The sequence below is a fragment of the Cannabis sativa genome, chromosome 3 (genome assembly GCF_029168945.1).
Source record: "Cannabis sativa cultivar Pink pepper isolate KNU-18-1 chromosome 3, ASM2916894v1, whole genome shotgun sequence".
NCBI classification, from domain to species: Eukaryota; Viridiplantae; Streptophyta; class Magnoliopsida; order Rosales; family Cannabaceae; genus Cannabis; species Cannabis sativa.
In genome coordinates this window covers 16,472,845-16,494,949 of record NC_083603.1, presented here as the reverse complement: position 1 = coordinate 16,494,949, position 22,105 = coordinate 16,472,845, and the positions used below count along the sequence as shown (strand labels likewise).

The 22,105-nt window shown below is 31.3% G+C and overlaps 1 protein-coding gene across 1 annotated transcript; it reads right to left on the bottom strand.

Moving 5' to 3' along the window:
* Positions 1-18,298: 18,298 nt before the first annotated feature.
* LOC115708688 (thaumatin-like protein 1b) lies at positions 18,299-20,162 on the bottom strand. The gene is made up of 2 exons (XM_030636673.2): positions 20,016-20,162; positions 18,299-19,082 (listed from the first exon to the last, which is right to left on the bottom strand). The coding sequence occupies exons 1-2, from the start codon at positions 20,071-20,073 to the stop codon at positions 18,415-18,417; spliced, it is 726 nt and encodes a 241-aa protein (XP_030492533.2). The 5' UTR covers positions 20,074-20,162; the 3' UTR covers positions 18,299-18,414.
* Positions 20,163-22,105: the final 1,943 nt, after the last annotated feature.

The following is a 22,105-nucleotide window of genomic DNA, read 5'->3' as shown; positions in this document are numbered from 1 at the left end:
TTTGAAACGCACTTTTTGTTTGATATTAGTGCAAGTGGAAGTTTGTTGGGTTTTATGCCCTAAATAAAACTCATTTCAATATAATCAGATTTACTTATTAATATAGATCAGAAATAACATTTAATGTTGCATGGTTCACATGATTTATTTCATGATTATATGTACATAATGTATAAATTCATCTGAAACCCTTTTCACATACTTGATCCTGTTTATTGTGCCGTCAACACATTGGAAAGTAAACATGACTATGTGAATAAAGTTTCCTAGATTTATCAGACACAGGGTTTTACTGATATGATAATCTACAACAAGAGTTTACTTGTATTTGGAGAAATACTATGTTCTTTCCAGAGCATTGATTAAAGTAAAGCTCAGGTTGGATGCATGGAGTATGCATCGGAAGGGACCGATATTGAACTTTGACTTAGATTTAGTTAAACTTACCGTAATATCTATTCAAGTTAATATCGCCTAGTTGATCCTAGATCAAATGATCTTAATCCTGTTATGATTAGGCTCAATCTTGAAAGGCTATTCGTGTTCCTTGAATTGTTAGTTAAGCCTACCTTTTGGTCAGGGTGATACGTACTTTTTGGGAACACGGTAGTGCAATTGAGTGGGAGCGCTAGCATAAACATGGAATCTATAGCTTCTATCTGGCGAATAGTAAGCAAAGGATGATCTCCTTCGAGCTTGACCAAACGAACATAAATGGTGGAGTACTCATTTCACATAAGCTGAAATATCATTTATACGGGGTCAAGTGTTTTAAGGAATAAATACATTGTAGGGTGTAACGGTAATTTAATCCCGTTACAGTGTAGATCATTCATATAGAGGATCATTGATCACGTTAGGATTATAACAATGGATAACTAATGATGTGTCTATATGGTGGAACATATAGAGCATTCTATATACTGAGAGTGCAATTCTAAGTTCTATGCGTGGATTCAACGAAGAATTAATAAGTTAGTGAATTTTAGTGCTAAATTCTTGATCTACTTATTGAAAGCTCGGTTATATAGACCCATGGTCCCCCCACTAGTTGAGATAATATTGCTTGTAAGACTCATGTAATTGGTTTTGATTAATCAATTATAATTCTCAAATTAGACTATGTCTATTTGTGAATTTTTCACTAAGTAAGGGCGAAATTGTAAAGAAAGAGTTTATAGGGGCATATTTGTTAATTATGATACTTTGTATGGTTCAATTAATAAATATGATAAATGGCAATATTATTTAATAATTATTTATAGTTATTAAATAGTTAGAATTGACATTAAGTGGTTGAATTAGAAAATTGGCGTTTTTGAGAAAATCAAATGCAAAAAAGGTAAAACTGCAAAATTGCAAAAAGCAAGGCCCAATCCACTAAGTGTATGGCCTGCCACTTTTGTAGGAAATTTAAACTGATATTTTCATTATTTTAATGCCAAATAATTCAAACCTAACCCTAGTGGAATGCTATAAATAGATAGTGAAGGCTTCAGGAAAATTACACTAAATTTTCCACACTTCTTCTGATTCAGAAAAACTGAGCCTTCTCTCTCCCTATCTTTAGCTGCCACTTCTTCTTTCTCTTCCCTCTTGAAATTTCGAAATTTCTTAGTGTATGAGTAGTGCCCACACACAGCAAGTGATACCTCAATCATAGTGAGGAAGATCGTGAAGAAAGATCATCAGCAAAGGAGTTTCAGCATAAAAGATTCAGAGAAAGAGATCCAGGTTCAGATATTGATAATGCTCTGCTACAGAAAGGAATCAAGGGCTAGATATCTGAACGGAAGGAGTCATATTATTCCGCTGCACCCAATGTAAGGTTTCTTAAACTTTATATGTGTTTAATTTATCGTTTTAGAAAGTTCTTATTTAGGATGTTAATAAACATACTTGTGAGTAGATCTAAGATCCTGGTAAAATAATTTCCAACAATAGCTTGGTGACTTGTGAGGAGGATAAATATCACAAAGCAGTTTGGAGTAGGTTTAATATTCCAAAACACAGATTCATATTATGGCAATCGGTTCATGTCCATCTCCTCACTAGAGATCAGTTGGTTGTCTTCCACATCAACATTTCGAACTCAGAGTGTGCTGTTTGTGGGCGGGTAGTTGAAACAAATCAACACTTATTTTTTGATTGTTTGTTCTCAAGGCAGGTGGTGCATGAGATTTTCAACTGGCTGGGTTTTCATGCTTGGAGCACTCAATTTGGCTGCTGGAGGAGTTTTTTGACAGCAACAGGTGACAGCTTAAGGGATAGAGTTGTGGTCTCTTTGCTGGCTGCTGCTGTTTATTTTATTTGGTTGAATAGGAACAAATGTGTACATGATGATAGTTCTTACATGGTGACTTACATTGTTAAAGAGATCAAAAAGATAGCTAAATACAGATTGTATAGCTATAGGCAAAAGAAGATAGATACCACTAGTCAAAGGCTAATTAATAGAATTCTAGCCTAAGACTGTTTGTCTTTTTTCTGCCAGGTTGCCAAGCCTTGTTAGGCTGTTGATTGTATGTTGCTTGTTGATTAATGAGAATTTTCTCCTTTGATTAAAAAAAAAAAAAGTGAGAAAAAATATAAAAATATACACTTATTATATATACTAGGTTGATGTTACGTGCAATGCACGTATAATTTGTTTTTTTTTAATTAAATTTAGGTGATAGGTTAAGTGCAATACATGTATGTTTAATTTTTTTTTTTAATTAGGTAATGCATTTTTTTTAATGTTTAAATGGGATTTGAGATTTTAATCTTTAAGAAAAAAAAATTAGCTATTGCTTTATATAAAATATCTACCTAATTTTTATTTTTGAATTAAAAAAGAATATTCTGTTAATTAATAGGATATTCTGTTAAAGTTAACGTAGAAATAACAAAAGTATCGTTAAACCAATAATTATGTTACATAGCCACACTTTATATTATATATATATATTTTTATATATAAAAAGATAAAAAAAATTAGTATATATATATATATATAGAGAGAGAGAGAGAGAGAGAATAAGTTAGCTAAGAAAACAAAAGTCAATGAAGAAAAACAAAGAGATATAAGAAAAAAGAAAGCTTTATAAAAGTTTTAATAAATAAAAAAGAAAAAATACATAAAAAAAAGTATAAATGTACAAAACTATTATGTAATATTATAATTTAGAGAAAGAAAATAGAGAAGAGATGAGAATTCTCTTAGTGTTTTATTCTAATAGGTGATCTCCTATTTATACACATACAAAAGTCAAATATTAAGAAACTAAGAAAAAATGAATGTTGATTACATTAATGGTAATAAATAAAAGATTTGGACATCCACATAATTAATGATATTTATAACACTTCCCCTTGGATGTTCATAATAAGTGCCTCATTAAAAACCTTACCAAGAAAACCCAGTGGGACAAAACTCGGTCAAGGAAAAAAGAGTGCAGTATGAAATTACTCTCCCTCATTTTGGCATTCATGGAGATCCTTTAATAGACGTATTCCAATCTTGTGAACCATCTTCTCAAAAGTTGATGATGTAATGACTTCATGATTAAGGTTGCAAGATTATCACTTGATCGAATTTGTTGAACATCGATATCACCATTTTCTTGAAGATTGTGTGTAAAGAAGAATTTTAGTGAAATTAATATGTTTAGTTCTGTCTCCTTTAATGTACCCTCCTTTAAGTTGAGCGATGCAAGCAACATTATCTTCATAGAGAATTATTAGTACTTCTTTATTAGATGTTAATCCACATGTTCCTTGAATATGTTGTGTCATTGAACTTAATCAAACACATTCTCGACTTGTGAAATGCAAGTATCTCAGCATGATTTGAGGAAGAAGCCGCCAGAGTTTGCTTTGTTGACCGCCAGGATATAGCTGTGTCACCACAAGTGAACAAATAGCCAGTTTGAGATCTGCCTTTATGTAGATCAGATAAATATCTTGCATCTACGTAGCCAATAAGTTGTGACCCATAATTGTTAGAATAGAACAATCCTTTATCAATAGTGCCCTGGAGATAGCGGAGTATGTGCTTAATCCCTTTCCAATGTCTACATGTTAGAGCAGAACTAAATCTTGCTAACAAATTGACAAAGAAAGATATATCAGGTCTTGTACAATTAGCAAGATACATCAATGCTCCTATTGCACTAAGATATGGTACTTCTGGACCAAGGAGCTCTTCATGTTCTTCTCTAGGTCAAAAATGATCTTTTTCTACATCAAGTGATCTAACTACCATTGGGCTACTCAATGGTTGTGATTTATCCATATAAAACCGTCTCAAAATCTTTTCAGTATAAGTTGACTAATGAATGAAAATTCCACATTTTAAATGCTCAATTTGTAGACCAAGACAAATTTTATTTTTCCTAAATCATCCATTTCAAACTCTTTCTTTAGATATTCCACAGCTTCTGAAAGTTTTTCAGGAGTTCCAATAATAATCAAATCATCAACATAAACCACAATGATAACAAACTCAGGACTTGAACTTTTTATGAAAATACATGGGCAAATAGGATAATTTTTAAATCCTTCTTTTAATAAATATTCACTAGGTCGATTGTACCACATGTGTCCTGATTGTTTTAATCCATACAATGATCTTTGTAATTTAATTGAGCACATTTCTCGATTGCTTAAATTATATGCATCAGGAATCTTAAATCCTTCAGGGATCTTAATGTAAATATCATTATCTATTGATCCATATAAATAAGTTGTGGCTACATCCATTAATCGCATATCGAGTTTTTCACTCACAGCCAGGCTAATCAAATATCTTAATGTTATTGCTTCAACCACAAGAGAATATGTCTCCTCATAATCAATACATGGCCTTTGAGAAAAACCTTGAGCTACAGGTCTTGCTTTGTATCTCACAATTTCATTTTTCTCATTTCTTTTACGTAAACATACCCATTTGTATCCAACGGGTTTCACACCTTCAGGTGTTTGGACTATAGGTCCAAATACTTTGTGTTTAGCAAGTGAATTCAATTCTGCTTGAATTGCTTCTTTCCATTTTGGCCAATCTTTTCTATTTTGACATTCTTTGATAGATTTAGGTTCAAGATCCTCGCTTTCATTTACAATTTCTAGCGCTACATTATAAGAAAAAATATTGTCGGCAATTACTTCAAGTCGGTTCCATTCTTTTCCTGTATTGACATAATTTATTAAGATCTCATTATTTCTAATATTTTTAGGTACCTGAATCCCTTCAAGAGATTTGTTTATGTCAACATCTTTCTCGAAATTTACAGCCTCTTCATTAGGGCCATCTTGATTATTTGCTCCCTTTCTTTTCCACGATTTTTATCTTTGGAACCAACTGGTCTACCAAGTTTCAAACGTGCTTTAGAATCATTAGTTAATTGTCCTTTTGGGACTTCAATTCGAATTGGAGCATTTTCAGCTGGAATATGTGATTTTGTAATTTTCTTTGGGTTAGTGAATGCATCTGGTAATTGATTTGCAATATTTTGCAAATGAATTATTCTTTGAACTTCAAGTTCACATTGATTTGTACGAGAATCAAATTGAGATAATGATTGTGCATTCCATATAATTTTTTTTCCAGCTGTTTCTTATTCTCTCCCCCTAAAGATGGGAAACTTGTCTCATCAAAATGACAATCAGCAAAACGTGCTGTAAATATATCTCCAGTTGTGGATTCGAGATATTTAATGATAGATGGAGATTCATACCCAACATATATTCCCAGCCTCCTTTGAGGACCCATCTTTGTTCGTTGTGGTGGAGCAATCGGAATATATATTGTACAACCAAAGATTCTTAGATGGGAAATATTTGGATCCTAACCAAAAGCCAATTGTAATGGGGAGAATTTGTGATATGGTGTTGGCCTAATGCGTACAAGTGCCACAACATGTAAAATAGCATGTCCCTAAGCTAAATTAGGAGTTCTATTCTCATAAGTAATGGTCTTGCGATTAACTGGAGGCGCTTATAATAAATGATTCCGCTAGACCATTTTATGTATGTACATGAGCAACATGATGTTCTACATTTATCCTTACTGACATACAATAATCATTAAAAGCATGTGATGTAAATTCACCAGGATTATCAAGGCGGATTGTCTTGATTGCATAGTTTGGGAATTGTGCTCGTAATTGGATTATTTGAGAAAGCAATCTTGCAAATGCTACATTACAAGTAGATAATAAGCAAACATGTGACCATCTAGTTGATGCATCTATCAATACCATAAAATATCTGAATGGTCCACATGGTGGGCAAATAGGCCCACATATGTCGCCCTGAATTCATTCAAGAAATCCAGGGGATTCAATTCCAACCTTTACCGGTGAGGGCTTAATGATTAACTTTCCTTGAGAACAAGCAGCACATGAGAACTCACTGGATAAAAGAATCTTCTGGTTCCTCAATGGATGACAATGTGAGTTCTCTATTATTCTACGCATCATAATTGAACCGGATGACCTAACCGGTCATGCCAAAGAATAAATGATTTTTTTTTGGTTTGTGAACTTCTCGTTCACAATAATATGAATTATTATTGTACTATACAAACCTGAAGACAAACCATGTAATTTTTCTAATATGCACTTTTTTCTTAAAATAATAGACGTAATGCAAAGATACTCAAAATTATTTTCATCTATTGTCTCAATATGATATCCATTATGTCGTATATCTTTGAAGCTCAACATATTCCTTTTTGATTTGGTTGATAATAAGGCATCATCTATAATAATTTTTGTTCCTCTAGGCATGATCAATATAATGGCTCTTCCGGAGCCGTCAATTAAATTTGCAGTGCCTGATATTATATTAACATTTGCCTAAATTTGCAAAATATTTATCACTTCTAAGTATTGTATGAGTGGTTGCGCTATCCACCAAACACATATCATCATTATTTGTAGATCATGTATAGGATGACAAATGTCCATTACTTCATTAACCAAAAAAAATATAATAAGTTCAAAATATAAATGCTTAAATAATAAAAGTTCATTACATAAACATGTCAAATAAAATAAACACATTGAAGTAAATAAATAATAATAATAAAAAAAACATAACAAAGAAAAGTGACTAATTGTGGACATTCCCATCTCCATTATTGATATTCATGTTACTATTAATGAGATCTTCATTAAAAAAATCTGCAACATCTAAGTGCGTAATATCCAAAGGCTCTTTGAGAAAACTATCATCTTGATAGGCAAAATTTGTTTTTATTTTCTCCACACAACATCAATTTAGAAGTGATATTAAACATTGCAGAGTTATAATCACTTACTGATTTAAAATCTTGCAACCTCAGGTGCAACCAATCATTCTTAGCCTTTGGTAATATGACATTTTTTTTATGGTCATATCTTTCTTTCAAATTTTTCCAAAGCACAAGAGGATCTTTTACGGTTAATTATTCAAATTTTAACCCCTCATGGAGATGATGGCGAAGGAAAATCATAGCCTTGACCTTATTTTATTTTGTTTCAGTATTTTGATCTTTGATGGTGTCTCCAAGACCCATAGCATCTAAATGGATTTCAGCACCAAGAATCCATGATAAATAGTTTCTTTTAGAAATATCAAGTGCCACAAAGTCAAGTTTTGCAAGGATTGTCATGAAGAAAACTATATCAATATAAAGTGTATATTATTAGAGATATACATAAATTTTAAAAAACAATACAACAAAATATAGTACAATACTAAAATATTGAATAAGATAATAAAATTAAACAATATAATATGATAAACAAATCAACACACATATATAATATATATGCATCTATATAGATATATATATAAGCATAAACATATATTGTATAAATATTGATTCATTACAAAATAAATAAAAGAATAAAAAAAATGGCTAACTCGAATGTGTTTCAGTCAGATGAGTATATATATATACCTATATATATATATATATATATATTTAGTGTATCATGACTTTGAAGCAATTCGAGATCACATATAAAAAAACTTTATCATACCTTGGTTTGAGGCTCGTGCTGATAACGTATTATGTAATATTAGTATTATGTAATATTATAATTTAGAGAAAGAAAATAGAGAAGAGATGAGAATTTTCTTAGTATTTTATTTCAATAGGTGATCTCCTATTTATACACATACAAGAGTCAAATATTAAGAAACTAAGAAAAAAAGAAAACTAAGAAAAAGGGAATATTCATTACATTAATGGTAATAAATAAAAGATTTGAACATCCACATAATTAATAATACTTATAACAAAAACTCCATTGTCGAAGTATAAATGTAAATTTTGAAAAAACAAATCCCTACATAAAATTCAAAATTATTTGTATATCTTAATTTTGACAATATATTTGGATTATTTATCAAATAGGTATTACCTATTGATGAAAACTTTTAAAAAATAACTATAGTTAAATATCAATTTTAAAAATAAGATTTTAATCCAATGTTCGATAATAAAAGAAAAATTAGAGTTTTTGTAATTAATTTTACTATTTAATTTTAAAAATCTACACATACCAAAAATATATTTATATTTAGCATTACTTTTATCATTCTCTCTAACTTAAATCTAACTTTTATTTTATCTCACTATTGGCAGAATAAAACAACTTCAACCATATAATGCAAAAATAAAAATATGCTCAAATTTTTCTAATAATACCCATTCATAAGGATACCCATTACATATTATAGATGAACATGGGAACTGTGTGCAACAAGCATTTCTGATGTATTATCAGAACTTGTTGGGGATAGCTATGGATGGAAGACTTAGAGTTAATCAGACAGTTGTGGACCTTGGTCCAAAGATCACTAATTTGCACAGAAATATTATCCAGGCAGAATTCACAGCTCAAGAGGTTAAAGAAGCTTTCATCTCAATTCTTGGAATCAAATCTCCAAGACCTGATGGCTTTGGCAGTGCAGTTTTTTCAAGATAATTGGCAGTTGGTTGGCTTTGAAGTTGAGAATGCTGTTCTTTCTTTCTTAAGCTCATGGTAAATTCGCAAGGAGATTAACACTACCACAATCACACTCATTCCCAAGACAAATTGCCCTGTGAATGTATCTAATTTTTGTCCAATCTCCTGCTATAATGTTTTATATATGACTGTAGCAAAAGTTATATGTAATAGGCTGAGAAAAATGTTTTTAGATTTTATAGCTGTGAACTAGAAAGGCTTTGTATATGGTAGATACATTGCTCACAATGTAATGGTATGTCAAGACCTAATGAGGCTGTATGGAAGGAAAAATTGTAAACCTAGCTGCATGATCAAAATTGAACTGATGAAGACATATGATATTATCGAATGGGAGTTTATTGAGGAAATGCTTTATGCTTATGGATTATCTCATCACTTTATTCAGCTCATAATGACCTGCATCAAAACTTCTAAATTTTTCTTGCTCCTTTATGGTTCTATGTGTGGCTTCTTTAATGCAAAGAGAGGACTAAGGCAAGGGGATCCCATGTCTCCCTTACTCTTTGTGTTAGGAATGAAATATCTATCTTGAATTTTATGAAGAGTTAGGGAATGGCCAGGTTTTAAATTCCATGATAGATGTTCAATTCTGAAACTGAACCATATGTGTTTTGTAGAAGACTTGTTGTGTTGAGCAATGAAGATTTCTTATCAATTATGCTCTTATCGAAAGGCCTGAAGCATTTTTTCTCAACTTCACGATTGCTGCCTAATGAAATAAAGACAACAATCTACCGCTCTAGCATGGCTGAAGTTGAGGTTAATATATAGGATCCTGGATGCATATGGATTCACACGAAGCTCCTTGCCATTCAGGTACCTTGGCATCGCTATATGCTCTAAGAAAATTTTGACTGTTGAATGTAAATGTATTGGGAAAAATGGTTAACAAATGTAACGCCCTGATTTCCCGAGATGTCACACTTGCTAGTCCGTTTAAAACCATTTATAATAATAACAATAAACTAATTTATTGAAAATAACTAAAGCATGAGATCTCATTATTTTAAAACAAAAACACTTGATTCACTTATAAATTTTTAAGCATTAATTTGTTTACAAAAAGTAATCAAGCCATAATCTTTAAAGAAATATTCTTAAACCAATACATCGTCACAATCCCCTAACATGTAATCCACACCTCGAGCTCGCCATCCTCACTATTTAGTTATTGTCTTCACCTGCACACAGAGTACCCGTAAGCTAACGCCCCATAAGAAGAGCTATGTAGGACATAACCCCCCCAACTAGATAACATAGTCATAAGTATAACAATATCACAACATCAAATCAATTCATACCATGCTTGCATACATATAACAACATGTCATACCACATATTATTCTCACATACAATATAACATCATCTCACAGTGTAATCTTAATGCATGCTATACTCACACACATAACACACAGTATCTTATCGCACATTGTTCTCACATACGATAATCTACTCCCACTCATGTTGATCAGACATGAAGTGTAACTTGCCCTGCCTTCTGCTGTTCTCACACACGGCATCCAATAGGGCAATCCCTTATCACAAGTTGTACTCACCCATGATAGGATAACCTGCAAGTAAACCCATACAAGCAGCCAAAAATATATCCGATAGTGCTATGCTCACACCAACAGCATAAAGCATATCCTATAAGTGTTATTCTCACACAAACAGTCATATCACTATCACATACTAATAACATTAGCATAAAACAACAATCTACCATAGAATAAAACATGTAAATACAAACCGATAATACAATTGTATGTTTCAACATACACCCTGTGCACAGATGTCCACTCTTCTTACCTCAGTTGCTAAGTATATCCTTTTCTCTCCCTCGAACCTCTGGCCGAGTTTCTTTATTGAGAACAAGATCCTAAATCCAATAATACAATAACACTTAAAATATATTCAAGCATAACTTAAGATTAACAATGAAATTTTACATCAAACTACACAACACGTAGGTCAATTTCACTTGCAGGACACACCAAACACAATCATTTATCACTATGATTCACACCAACACATATGATGAACTCAAACGAATATTTTAACGTAAAACATGAACTCATACAAACACTTTTTACGTAAAATTTCACTAAAATACCATTTATTAACAAAATATACAAATATGTAATTATTTATTAAAATCAGAAGCTAGCATATTTCTTAATCATTTATACAGATCACAAAACATATTCAATCTGCTTGGAAATATGTGTGAAATACTATCCATGATTATGTATAAATTTATTGTTAAAAATAAATAAAACCATAAATAATTACCCAAAAGTAGCAAAACCTCTCAACATAGTCTCAAATTAATTCCAGACACTATAATTATATCTTAGCATTATATTGAAGGTCCCCAAACAGTAAACACAATTTTTACTATTTACTCTATTTAAAATCTAATTAAATAGTTAATTAGCCACAAATAATTATAATAAATACCTACAGTAACTAATAAATTATAAAATTCTTTTTATTCCGTATCATAAATAGTAAATAGCATTACAAAAATATATTTTACTATTTTAACATCAGTATTTTTTATAATTATTTTAAGTATTAACTAAATAAATTCATGAAAAATACAAAAATGATCAAAAACTAAATCTAACAATTCTAACAAAGTATATAGTATGTACTAAGCCCCGAATAGTTAACTTTCAATTTTCTGAATGGTCTAGGTATTTTTCATAATTAAATTTAGAAATAACACAAATAATTCATGAAAAATACAAAATTAAATGCAATTCAAATCTACCAATTTTGTAACAATTTATATCTCATAAATAATCATATAAAATAAATTTAGAATTTTCTAAGTAATCTAAATATTTTTTCTAATTAATTTGACAAATAAATTAAAAAATTCATAATAAATAAAATAATTGTAAGAAAATTCTCAAACTTCATAGTAGACCTAAAAATACCTAAAAAAAGTCAAGTATAAGAAAAAATATGAAATAAAACCTTTAAAAACCCCTGAACGGAGCTTCGTCGGCGGGTCGTCTTCTCCGGCCACGGCGAGTTCCAAACTCCCGTTCTCTTGCTTTCGACGCCTCCTTTCAATTAGGAATGATCCCCACAATGCCCAGAAACTCAAACCGATCTAATTTTGTCCAAAGAAACAACTAAATCACGTCCTAAAAGAGTTGTCTTCTTTAGCTCCGGTGTATCGCCGTTTATGGTGTCAAAATATTGGTTCTGTGTTTTTGACATCAAAGCTCCATTATTTTACATCCAAACCGAGCCTTAGGGTCCCAAAAACTCAAATACAACATCCTTTGATCCTCGAAACAACTTAAACACGTTCAAATTTGGGTCCGTTTCAAGAACGGTATTTTCGAACGTAAACAATGGTGACTTCGAACGGTTTGATTCCAGACCTATAAGTCACATTCTAAAAGCTCTATGAGAGGATTTAGAATCAAAGAAAGAAACTATAGAGCAGCCCATAAACTCTCAAAATACAAAAACTTGAAATCTCACTTTTCTCTCTCTCTCTCTCTCTCTCTCTCTCTCTCTCTCTCTCTCTCTCTCTCTCTCTCTCTCTCTCTCTCTCTCTCTCTCTCTCTCTCTCTCTCTCTCTCTCTCTCTCTCTCTCTCTCTCTCTCTCTCTCTTGCTACACACCGCCTCTCCTTTTCAATTTCTTTCTGAAGTCACAACCCTAAAAGTATAAATATCCTATATATATCCCACAAACCCTAATTAAGCCTAAAATAAATATATATACATATATATTAACGTAAAAACAAAACTGTTACAAATAAAAATAATAAAAGAAAACTAAATAATGAAATAATAATAAAAACTAATTAATAATAGTAATAATAATAATATTATTAATAAACTAAATAATATATACCCATATTATTATTCTTAACATACCTATAACAGTATTCATAAATAATTAAATATTAAATTATCTCTAATAATTTAATTATTTATCTATACACAACCTCAAACTAATAATAAAAAAAATTATTGTCACTAAAAAAATTTCATATTTCACTAAACTCATAAATATTCAAAATAATAAATTATCCCCATTAGCAAACAAAATAAACTAAAAGTATATATATATATATAAAAAAAAATTAATTACCCAAGAAGGCGAATGTTACAATTATCACCTCGGTTAGCAGAGGACATGGTCAGATCTAGCATTGAGTTTGTTGTAAGCAAGCTTCACAACTTGACGCTGCAATCTGATCTGTTACAACGAATTAAAGTCTGCCAGATGACTGATCCAGAGTTAGTAAAAATCAAAGAAGATATTTCAGCTGGTCAAGCCAGAGATTTTACCGTGTCAAACAGTGGAATGTTATTGTTTAAAGCCAGGGTTTGTGTTCCAAACTGTGTGAAACTTAGAAACAAAATTCTCGAGGAGGCTCATACCACTCCATATTCCCTACATCCCGGCACCACCAAGATGTATCAGGATCTTAAACCTTACATCTAGTGGAGCGAAATGAAAAAGAATGTGGTAGAATTCGTATCGAGATGCTTAACCTTTCAGAAGATCAAGGCTGAACATCAGAGACCAGCAGGGTTGTTACAGCCTTTAACCCTACCTGAGTGGAACTGGGAAGACATCACGATGGACTTCGTGGTTGGGTTACCTAGAACCACGGGTTTATTTGATTCTATTTGGGTTGTGGTAGATCGATTCACAAAGTATACTCATTTTCTACCAGTTAAAACAACCTATTCGGTGGATCAGTTAGCAGAGTTTTATGTTAAAGAAATAGTAAGGCTTCATGGGGTACAAAATTCCATAGTTTCGGATAGAGATCCGAAGTTTACCTCCAAATTTTGGCAGAGTTCGCAACGAGCCATGGGTACGAAACTAAAATTTAGTACAACATTCCATCCTCAGACAGATGGACAGTCCGAATGGTTGATTCAGATATTGGAGGATATGTTACGAGCCTGTGTTATGGATTTTGAAGGCTCTTGGAGTAAGTATCTACCGTTGATAGAATTTTTCGTACAATAACAGTTATAAGTGTACTATAGGGACGGCTCCCTATGAACTGTTATATGGAAGAAAGTGTAGATCTCCCATCCACTGGGATGAGACAGGGGAGAAGAAATACCTAGGTCCAGAGTCAGTACAACGGACCAATGAGGCAATTGAGAAGATTAAAGCTAGAATTCTTACCTCATAGAGTAGGCAAAAGAGTTATGCAGATCCGAAATGCAGAAATGTTGAGTTCCAAGTAGGGGACCATGTGTTTTTACGAGTATCTCCAATGAAGGGAATCAAACGTTTCGGGAAAAGAGGCAAGTTATGCCCTAGGTTTACAAAGGTTGGACAAGTGGCCTATCGGTTAGCTTTGGCTCCAGCTCTTTCAGCAGTTCACAACGTATTCCATGTCTCTATGTTGAGAAAATACGTTTCAGACCCTGCTCATATACTTAGTTATGAGAACCTTGAGCTGCAACAAGATATGTCTTATGAAGAACAGCCAGTACAGATCCTTGATAGAAAAGATAAAGTCCTTCGGAATAAGACCATAGCTTTGGTCAAAGTACTCTGGAGAAACGGCAAGATGGAGGAAGCCACCTGCGAGTTAGAATTATATATGAGAGCTCAATATCAAGAGTTATTCAGGTTAGATTTAGGGGACAAAATCCTTTTAAGGGGGGGGGGGGATAGTTGTAAAGACCGCTTAGTTTAAATTTGGAAATTAGTAGATAATTAGGGTTTAATTATGAAAATTATTTATTGATATTAAAATAATTATTTATGATGATTTATTTGAATTCAGAATGCATTTTATATGTCATATATAGAAATTTCAGATTTTTGCATGTTCGGTGCCCAGCAACATTGGAACGCGTGTAAGGCTCAGTAGAATCACATCTTGGTATTTTAGTATAGCGGGGCGGTATTGTTAGACATTGAGAATGTCAAGATTAGTCGAGAATTTAGAATTTCCCAAAATACCTTTAGTACCTTTTTATGTCATTTTGATGTGAGAAGGCAAAAAGGTCATTTTGCCCATATGTGTACTTTGTCTTTTGTGGATTTTTAATTAAGTTATTAATCTGATTTTTCTAGCTTAGTTTGGCTGAATCAATTTAATAAAATAAAGAAAATCCATTCATTTACTCATTTTATGAAAAATTAGAAAAGTTAGAAAAATCACATTTTCTCTCTCAATCTCACTCTCTCTTTCGGCCAGCCTTAGAGCAGCTAGGGTTCTTGTTTTTGCTCCTTCAATTCTGTGTTTTCCAGCAGCTCAAAGTGTAATCCAAGCCAAGGTATAATTTCTAGCAACCTCCTTTTTGCTTCTTGAGTTGTAAGGAAAGAAAATAGTTTTGCATGTTGTTGAGTTTTAGTTGTTGTTGTTTGAAGGTTGTTTCTGTAGTTATTTTATGTTTGTTTGAGTTGATTGGAAGTGGTTTTAGGTGTTGTTATGTTGTTTGAGCAAGCTTTGGAGTATTGAACTCAAGCTTGGCTCATTAATGGTGGATTTTGATTCTGTACTTGGGTAGTTGTTTTGTTGCCTTGAATATGTTCTCTAGGGTGTGTAGAACAGATCTGAAAAGTTTGGATTAGATTAGGGTTGATTTGGTCGAGTTATGAATTTTTAGTGTTTCCTGCACTGAACTGGAATTCCGGTTCAGAGAGGCCTGTAGGAACCGGAATTCCGGTTGGCTTCTAGGAATTTTTCCCAGAACCGGAATTCCGGTTGGGGAACCGGTCTACCGGTTGGGGCAATTTTGGGAACCCTAGTTTTTCTCATTTTTGTGATATTTAGGGTATTGCCATGTTATTTATCGATAGGAAAACTTTTAGTTTCAAGTTTAAGTCCCGGGAAGTGATTTAGCGTGTTATTTATCGATAGGAAAACTTTTAGTTTCAAGTTTAAGTCCCGGGAAGTGATTTAGCGTGTCGCTTATCAGTGTTGTGATTGATGTGATTTAGGAGCCTGTAATTCGCCGAGCAAATTGTTTCACTCAGGTTGACCGGCACACCTGAATTTGAAATCAAGGTAAGATTAGTATAATAGTATGCATATGTATTTACATGTTTAGCGTACATGTTAGTAAGCCTGTTAAATTACATTAGATATGTATGTTGGCTTTCGTACAATCCAACAGTATCACATCGGTACGACTAGAGTATGACTAGCGTACCGAGTATAGGCTGATATTATGGTCGATAGTACTGTGCTATTTGACAGTATCACATCGCTACGTCTAGAGTATGACTAGCGTACCGAGTAGAGGCTGATACAATATCACATCGGTACGGCTAGAGTATGACTAGCGTACCGATTATAGGCTGATATTATGGTCAACAGTACCGTCGTACGAACGTTCTAGACTCAGTACCGTGTGGGACACGGCCGGGGATTAGGGTTATGGTCAGGGGTATGGGCGTCTGATCATAATCCGGGATATATGTATGTTATATGATTTATGCTTTTCTTACTGAGTCTGTCGACTCTCAGTGCTATGTTTATGTTTAGGTAAGGGCAAGGCTAAAGTTGAGGAACCATGAGGAGGAGCAGATGAAGATTGTACATGTTGGGGCGGTTAGGCCTGGAGCGTCCGATCCTCGGGACATTAGGGCTTTTGTTGTTAGTCGCTGGGCGATAAATACTTTGTAAATGAATAGAAAACTTTTGTAAAGTATTTTGTAAACGGGATCCCGAAATATTTTGTATGTAATACTATAAGTTTTTATTTAAATAAGAAAATTTTAATTAATCACGGTTTTCATTAACCTCGTTGATTAGCAACGAGCTGCACAATATGTTTAAAATCACGTTAACACGCCTATGCTAGTTAGGGTGTTACACATCATTAGTGTAGTTAGTTGCTTCTTTCATTTTGATTTCATTTGCTTATTTGCAATATTATATGTTCTTTCATTTTAAGCTTGTCTAACGTTAATTGATAATTACATCACAATCTCAAATCTGGCTAATTTATTTGAGAAAAAATGATTTAATTTTTGATACGTACTGATTTTATTATATATTGTTTTTATGGATTGGTAATGTTTTCTTTATTTATGTTTAATTATTCCCTAGGAAAAACTAAGATAATTTTAGAACTTCTACTGATTTAAATACACAGTAATTCTGTTTATGGTCATTTTTTTGTTTATTTATTGTTCATGTATATATTATATGATATAGTATAGATGCAAGTTCAATTCATCAAGCTTGTGTCTTGTTAGAACTTCCCACTTTATGTTTTGTTTTTTTGTGATTGTATATATATATATATATATTTGTTGTCTTAATTATGTGTGGCTTTTTATGTTTCTCATTTTCAGTTTTTTTTTATTAGTGACTAATATTATTGTGATGATGTTGTCTTGATTAATCTTCTCAAGTATTAGTGTACAAAAAGTAGTGAAATATAATTTATTGATATAGATGTGCAAGCTTTTAGAAACTACAAAATGTGTTACACAACAAATGTATAACCCAATGTTAACATGGAATTAAGCTATATACTATGTTGAATGAACATATCATGAGCATATTAGTATTATTTATTTATGGTTATGTCTATTAATTATTTTGTAATGTTTCTCCTTTTATTCCGTTTATTAAAAAAATCATATATCTACAAATAATCAAAAGAATTAATAAAAGGGTATGGTTCTATAATGATGAACTTGTAATATCCATTATAAGAAAACACTGCCTATGAATATGAGCTCACAGGATCTATTGCCGAAACTATAGGTATACACACATCTCTCGGTGTTGGTAGGCCATGTTTCCACCTACTAGAAAGATTAACTTAGCTCTCCTGCACTAATTATATATGAATTTGTTAGATTAACAATTAGATTACTACTTCTTACCCTTTTATTTTGTCACTACATATTTTTATCTTTATTACTGACTTTATATAATGTGTTCGATGGTATTATTTTGTTGAGTTCATGAATAAAAATCATATTGTAATCTTATTGATTAATTTTTAAGTACATGCATAGAAATGCATGCAATATACTCATATTTTGGTATTATTGTATTCTTCTTGCAGAACTTACACAAGTGTACAATCGATGTTTGATATTGTTGAATTATTATAATATTTGTTGGTGTTGCATTATTATGATACTTCTAACTTTTTAAATATTTTTTCTTCTTAATATTAAAATATTAATTTAATTAAATTGCTTATAACTATTCAAGTATATGATAAAAATAATTTAATAAATAAATTAAGTGTATGACTAAGCATACATGCACTGTTTCGTGATATATATATGTGTGGATATTACATACCAATTAACTAGCATAATCAGCATCATTGTTATTTATTTTTCTGCGTAACATTTCTGTAATAATACGTACATATATATTTATAAAAAATAGTACTGTTTCTTATAGATATAATCTGTGATGATGATCATGGGCAGAAAGTGATGAGATAGTTAGGATTGGTGCAAGTAAAAGTACTGTCCTTATCATCTTTAGCGTAGCTGTAAGCCTTAGGGCATTTCTCCTCAAAGAATCTAGAATAGTCAGTGGGAGGACAATCTGGTTTATCAAAAGCTCCTGTACAGCAAAACCTATCCTCATTAAACTTGGCACAACCACTCAGGCATCCAACGACGTCGTTTCCGGATTTAAACTGGAGTTCCGGTAGGCAATCTCCATTGATGTTCACACCGCATATTGACTCCTGGCAATCGCCGCTACCACCTTGTGGCACAACCGAAACTGGAATGTTGAACCCGTCCACGTTGCTCACGTCGTAGAAATCTTTCCCGCCGTCTCCTCTGATGGTAAATTCTACCAGAGTTGCCGGTGTGGCTCCACTTAAACCGTTGCATTCGATCTTACCGGAGCCACAGTTGCCAGTGGCGCAGGTGAAGCTGCCGGATGCGTCGGTGGAGCATATGTCTCTGGCCCAGAAGCGGCCGATCCAAGTGCCGTCGGGGATGTCCACCGACTTGTTTCCTTGGGGTGCTAACTCAAAACCGGTGATTGATAGTTGAGATGAGCCGCCTAATGTTGCTGGCCAGATGGTTCTTTGGCAGTTGTTTTTAATGGTGATGGTAGTAGCATTTGCCCCTGTATGTACACATAATATATATAGAATCAAATTGTAAATGAAAAAGAAATGCTAAATTAACTGTTATTGGTGCCCAGTTAAACAATATTATATCCTCCAAGTTTTAAAATAATTATTATTTCATTAAACTTAATTGTTAAGAGATCATATGGTGGGTGTTTGTTAAACTACATGTTCTTATAGGACACATGTGTAAATAATTAAGTCTCATTTTTTATATTATTATTTCTTAAATTAAAATATAGAAAATTTGTTAATATAATAATATATACTTATATAATTTATATATTAACAATGGTCTTGGCATATTATATGAATGAGTATTATTAAAAAAAATTAAGTAATTTTGATATTTAATTTTATTATCTAATTAAAAAAAATCCTTTAGTTTTATATTATATATAGTTAAGATTATTCTATAGAGATAAAAAAATTGAATTTGAGTTAAAAAAAAGATAAAAATAATACTAAATATTAACATATTTTTATATAGTGTAAGGAAAAAAAAAATAATTATTAATAATAAAATTAAGTAAGAAATTCAAATTTTTCTTTAATTATCGGTGATTGGATTATTAAAATTTTATTTTTAAAATTAAAATTTAATTATAGTTATTTTTAAAAAAATTTAAAATTTCATTAATGAATAACATCGCTTGAAAAACAATCCATACATATATGTCTCCTAAGTAAGATTTGATATTAAGAAGAAAACACTCTGTATGAATATAATTATAAACGCTTATAGTGCATGCATCAACACATATAAAATATCATATTATAATTATTGTGTAATTCGTAACTATTTTACAATTGATGCCCAACGTACATAAATATATAAAATGTGAAAGGAAAAAAGAAACTAGCTATTGTATATGTTTTTAGTAGATACACATGGAGATCATATATATATATATATAATTAATTATTACCTGCAGCAAAGACAATGAAAGCTAAAGCAAGACTAAAGAAGAGTATTTGGGTATTCATGGTGGATGAACTCTCAAATATCTATATATAATTAATTATGAGTGAGTGGTATAGAATAAGGAGAGTTAATTTGAATGAATTGGGATGATTGTGCGAATGTATTTATAGGGTTAATGAGCATTCGGGTTCAGTTGTTAATTTTGTCTTTTTATTATTTTGTATGATTATTAAGTCTTTGCCGCGTCTAAGTTGCTATTTCCAAGTAATTACGATACATTTCCATCTACATTCCAAATTTAGATGGTTATATTTCAATAAAAAAAAAAAGAGAGAGATAGATGCCATATATCATATATATCCAGCTACCAATAATAAAATAAAAATTTTAATTTTTATACTTAATTTTTTAAAAAATATGTATTTTTTTTTTTGTACTTTTATAGATACACTATTTTTTTTTTAACTTTTACTTTAGAAATTTTTTTAATTAAATAAAAAAATTAAGATAAAAAGTAAAATTTTCTAATAATAATATTGGTGAATAAAACCATTTATGAGAGGACCCATAGACATATAAATGTATATACATAAATGAAAAAAAAAAAAAAAGGGAATTGATAGGATATTGTCTTCACGGCATATCATATTGACTGTCAAAAATGCCTATTCCGTTCTGTGTCAACTTCACTGGGCCGCGTCTTCTCATATTAATTGATCTCAATGAAGATAGGACAAAACTTGATTACTTTTATATTGTAAATCTATAGTCTATACCAATAAAACTTATACGTTATTTTCAATAAATATATGGCGTAAAAGACGGGTCTAAATAGTTTTTTCTAGTCTTCGTAGTGACCAAAATTTGACCCGCCGGGTGTTTTGGTCGGAACTTTTATAATTATTCATATTTTTAGGTAATTGTACAATTTATACAAAAATTTTAATTGTATTTTTTAAAATACATATTTAATATTTAATATGATAAATAATAGATCTATAATATATAAATTGTTATAAATATTAATAATTATGTGGATGTCCAAATTTTTTATTTATTACCATGAATTGTAATTAACATTCCTCTTTTCCTTAGTTTCCCTTTTTCTTAGTTTCTTAATATCTCACTCTTGTATTTGTATAAATAAGGGTTCACTCCATTGGAATAAACAACTCAGAAATTCTCATTCACTTTCTCTTTCTCTCTTCATCTTCTTCTTCTTTCTTCTCATCTACTTTATATTATTTTATATTATTTTATAACACGTTATCAGCACGAGTCTCTGCCCAAGCTTCAAGCATGAGTCTCTGCCTAAGACCCAATGTAAGTATTTTGTTAAAGTTCTTGAATTGTTTCAAAGTCACGATACACTAAATATATATTTATATATATACTCATCTGACTGAAACAATTTCAAGAATCATTTGGTTTCCTTTTTCTTTTTATCTATATATCTATATATTATATATGTATGTATATGTTTTTATATATTTATTATTAATTTCATATATATATATTATGTTCTTATCATTTATAATATTTACAATATATGTGTGCCTATGATATGAGAGAGAAAATCTATATAAATTATACATATATCCAAAAGATTATGTATTATCGATAAAATATTGCATATATCCTAAAGATTATGCATTATCGATAAAATATTGCATATATCCTAAAGATTATGCATCATCGATAAAATATTGTATATATCCCGAAGATTATGCATCATCGATAAAAAATTGTATATATCCTGAAGATTATGCATCATCGATAAAATATTGCATATATCCTGAAGATTATGCATCATCGATAAAATATTGCATATATCCTGAAGATTATGCATCATCGATAAAAAAATTGTATATATCCTGAAGATTATGCATCCTCGATAAAATATTGCATATATCCTGAAGATTATGCATCATCGATAAAATATTGCATATATCCTGAAGATTATGCATCATCGATAAAAAAATTGTATATATCCTGAAGATTATGCATCCTCGATAAAATATTACATATATCCTGATGATTATGCGTCCTCAATAAAATCTTGCATATATCCTGAAGATTATGCAAACGTAATAT